The sequence below is a fragment of the Lactuca saligna genome, chromosome 2 (genome assembly GCF_052625555.1).
Source record: "Lactuca saligna cultivar CGN05327 chromosome 2, ASM5262555v1, whole genome shotgun sequence".
NCBI classification, from domain to species: Eukaryota; Viridiplantae; Streptophyta; class Magnoliopsida; order Asterales; family Asteraceae; genus Lactuca; species Lactuca saligna.
Window position 1 is genome coordinate 85,758,672 of NC_136418.1, and position 3,210 is coordinate 85,761,881.

The 3,210-nt window shown below is 34.7% G+C and overlaps 1 protein-coding gene across 1 annotated transcript; it reads right to left on the minus strand.

Annotated features, from left to right (window-relative positions):
• Positions 1-206: 206 nt before the first annotated feature.
• On the minus strand, positions 207-1,610 carry LOC145028929 (zinc transporter 3-like). The gene is made up of 3 exons (XM_078977616.1): positions 1,044-1,610; positions 679-828; positions 207-564 (listed from the first exon to the last, which is right to left on the minus strand). Exons 1-3 carry the CDS (start codon positions 1,608-1,610, stop codon positions 259-261), a joined length of 1,023 nt encoding a protein of 340 aa, XP_078833742.1. The 3' UTR covers positions 207-258.
• Positions 1,611-3,210: the final 1,600 nt, after the last annotated feature.

Below are 3,210 nucleotides of genomic sequence, written 5' to 3' on the forward strand. Positions count from 1 at the left end.
AACGGTTCTTACATAGAATACAAAATAACTAATAAATAAAAAGTCTGGTTTGACCCCTATAATTTAGTTCCCTTGTTGGTGACTGTTGGTGGGTACAAATAATTTCATGAAAAAGAGCTACAGAAAGAAACAAAGAATCACATGATGATGATGAAGATTATGATGAATTTGGAAACATTTTAACAATTGTAAAATTAATGCTCTTAGTTATCAGGAAATTATAATTTGACAAATCCATTCAGTGAAAACAATATATTCTCAAGCCCATTTGGCTAGGAGAGACATCAAGCCGGCACCAAGAAGAAGAAAAACATTTGAACCAAGTAGAAGCATCTTCTTGTTTTTCATCCTGGGATTATTGAAATCCGGAGAAAGTAGGTTGACAAGAGCCATATATATTAACATTCCAGCAGATGCAGCATTTAGCACGCCTTCGACAATAAGAGAATTTGTATTGTTTTCTTTATAGCTGTTGCTCATCAATATTCCGATTACAATTCCACCTGGAGTCGTAAGGGTGAAAAACGCTCCCATTGATATAATCGCCAGTGACTTGATTTTTGCCTGAAATAAGTGAACCATGTTATATATATAGGATTTATTCGTAGCCATAGTTGATATTCAACCCAATTACGTAGACTAAAATAAATCTAATTAATTTGTTGATAATATCCGTACCTGAAAGATGCATCCACCGAGGCCTAATCCTTCGAAAAATTGGTGGAAGGACAAAGCAACAATAAGTGGTTTTATGGTTTCCGGACTTTTGGAAGCACCTAACGATAATCCTATAATTATTGAATGAGCGACAATTCCTAATTCCAGCACCTGCGATCCAAAAGATAAATAATATTTTCACCAATATATTACTTCTTGTAACCCACCTTAAAGTTTAATTATAGACATAATTAAAGGATATCGTCGATTGGTTCATCTTAATTAGTGTCTTTAATAATTTATCTGTTTGCAGCCTAGTTATTTTTATTTCAATTAACTTTGTCGTTCAAAAGAAACAAAAAGATTTGAAAGATCTAGTAATTTACCTGGGAAATAATCCGATATCGATAAACTTGGGAATTATCATTGGCGTGAGAATGGTGATGGGTTGTATGCATGTGAACAGTCACAACCCCAACGTTATTTTCTTCATCGTCAACCCCTTCAACTGCTACCGTCTGATTCTTAGGATGGCATGCCACTGACCAGCTCTCAAACATCAACGTCACAATGGTTGCAATCATAGCCACAAACCCAGATAAAGGAAAATCCCCCCAAACCTGTTCTTTCAAACATGGAGACATCAGGCTCTCGAACGCGTCTGGAAGTATATGGATAAAACCTGTAGCCAGCATCACGCCCGCAGCGAATGATTTTATTAGGAAGAAACCATCTTTTTCTTGGCGTAAGGCCGGAAAGATTTTGCCAGCGAAAGGTAGAGATACGCCGATTCCGCCCGCAATCAATATGGAAGCAAGTGCGATTAATTTGTACTTAAGGGTTTCGCTTTTGTTGCCGTGGATTTCTTCGTCTTCACAACTGCAATCAGCAAAGACTCTAATGACTAGGCTTAATAACAAAAATGCCGTAACTATTGGTTTCTGAAATTCCATTTGATTTTCGAATTAATTGTCAACGTATTTTCTGAGTGCGTGCGCTTTTTAATATATAGGGTAAAAAAGAAATCTTAAAACATATCACTCATAAAAGATATCACGCATTTATTATCATGTACAAATTGTATGACATACAAACTCAGTCTCCTTAAACAAACTTGTCGTTATCACAAACTAATCCATATCTGCAAAACCCATTTAATTTTGGAATTAACTTTCATCCACTTTTTATAGCGTAAAAATATATCATATTTTAAGATGTACATCGCCGTTGTTTTGAAGGTTCTCACGATAACATGGTAACACCCTTAAAGGATGCTCCGTACACGCCATAATAAAAAACAAATAAAACCCATTTTTTTTCTCACCTTGACGTATGTGACCGTATTAACCCATCTATTCATTGGAATATATATGTTCTGATTGCGCCGGTGGCCATATATTTTTGCTCGATGAGATCCATTATTAATCTGTTATCAAAAACAAAAGTTCTACCGATATCGCACGAAGGCGAAGGCTTGGTGATGGTACTTGTAGGGTATGGGGTTTGTCGGAAGTGTTCAGACGGTCCAAGCCAATTTGAGGCTAGGGACAAATACAAAAATGAGGCCTTTAAATTTCAAAATTTTGTTATCGCATTCGATAATACATGATTTATGTGCAACTAGTACATGGGTACTTATTATTAAATTGGAGTTATATGTATTACAAAAAAAATTGATCGTGTTTAAGGGTGTGAGTTTTTAAAGTCCAAAAATTTGTCATGAATTTTCAACTTTTTAAAATAATATTTATTAAAGAATAACCCTTAATTTTATGGGAAAATGTCATCATAGCACATTAAAGTTTGGTCAATTGTTTGATTTAGTCACTAAAATAATTTTATTGCGCAATAGGCCCTAAAAATATCATTTTACCTACTAAATAAAGCAATTATGCAATTTGATTCCGGTTTCACCGGTTATATTTAGTCTACATGATTTTTTTTTTAAATAAAAATTACAACGTGGCTTTTTTATTTTCTCTTAAATTTTGAACCTTGCATTAAAATTTTCCATGGTCAACGAATTAAAACTCCCTATTTCTCCAAACACAATCCACCTTCCTCTTCTCCAAACACAATCAATTTTCATTCACCTATCGGGTTGCTCAACCCACACGTCGATGACGACTTTCAGCTTCTTCCCTTTTTCTTGTCCAACACCAAACTGATGTCATAGCCATCAGTAAGTCTTTCGATTTTGCTTTTTGATGTATAGGGCTTTTGAGGAAATCGTAGGGCGTACCTTTAACACAAACAATTTTTCTAATGGGGATTAGTCTGTGTTGGGCTATTCACCGGTACTGTTGTTTTTAGGGATTTTGTTTCCATTTTTCCTCCAAGTGTATATATTTTCCAATGAGTGAATAGGTCACCATTAGTTTAAGATCTCTGGGAAATGCATTTCTGATTCATTAGATATTAAACTGTAATTCATGAGAATTGTGAACCTCATCATATCCATTCATCTACTTCATCCTAAAAACCATAATTATCTATAGTGAAAAAAATGTTTCCTAGGTGTGCATCTTTGTCTTGGTCTAGAAACTACATTCA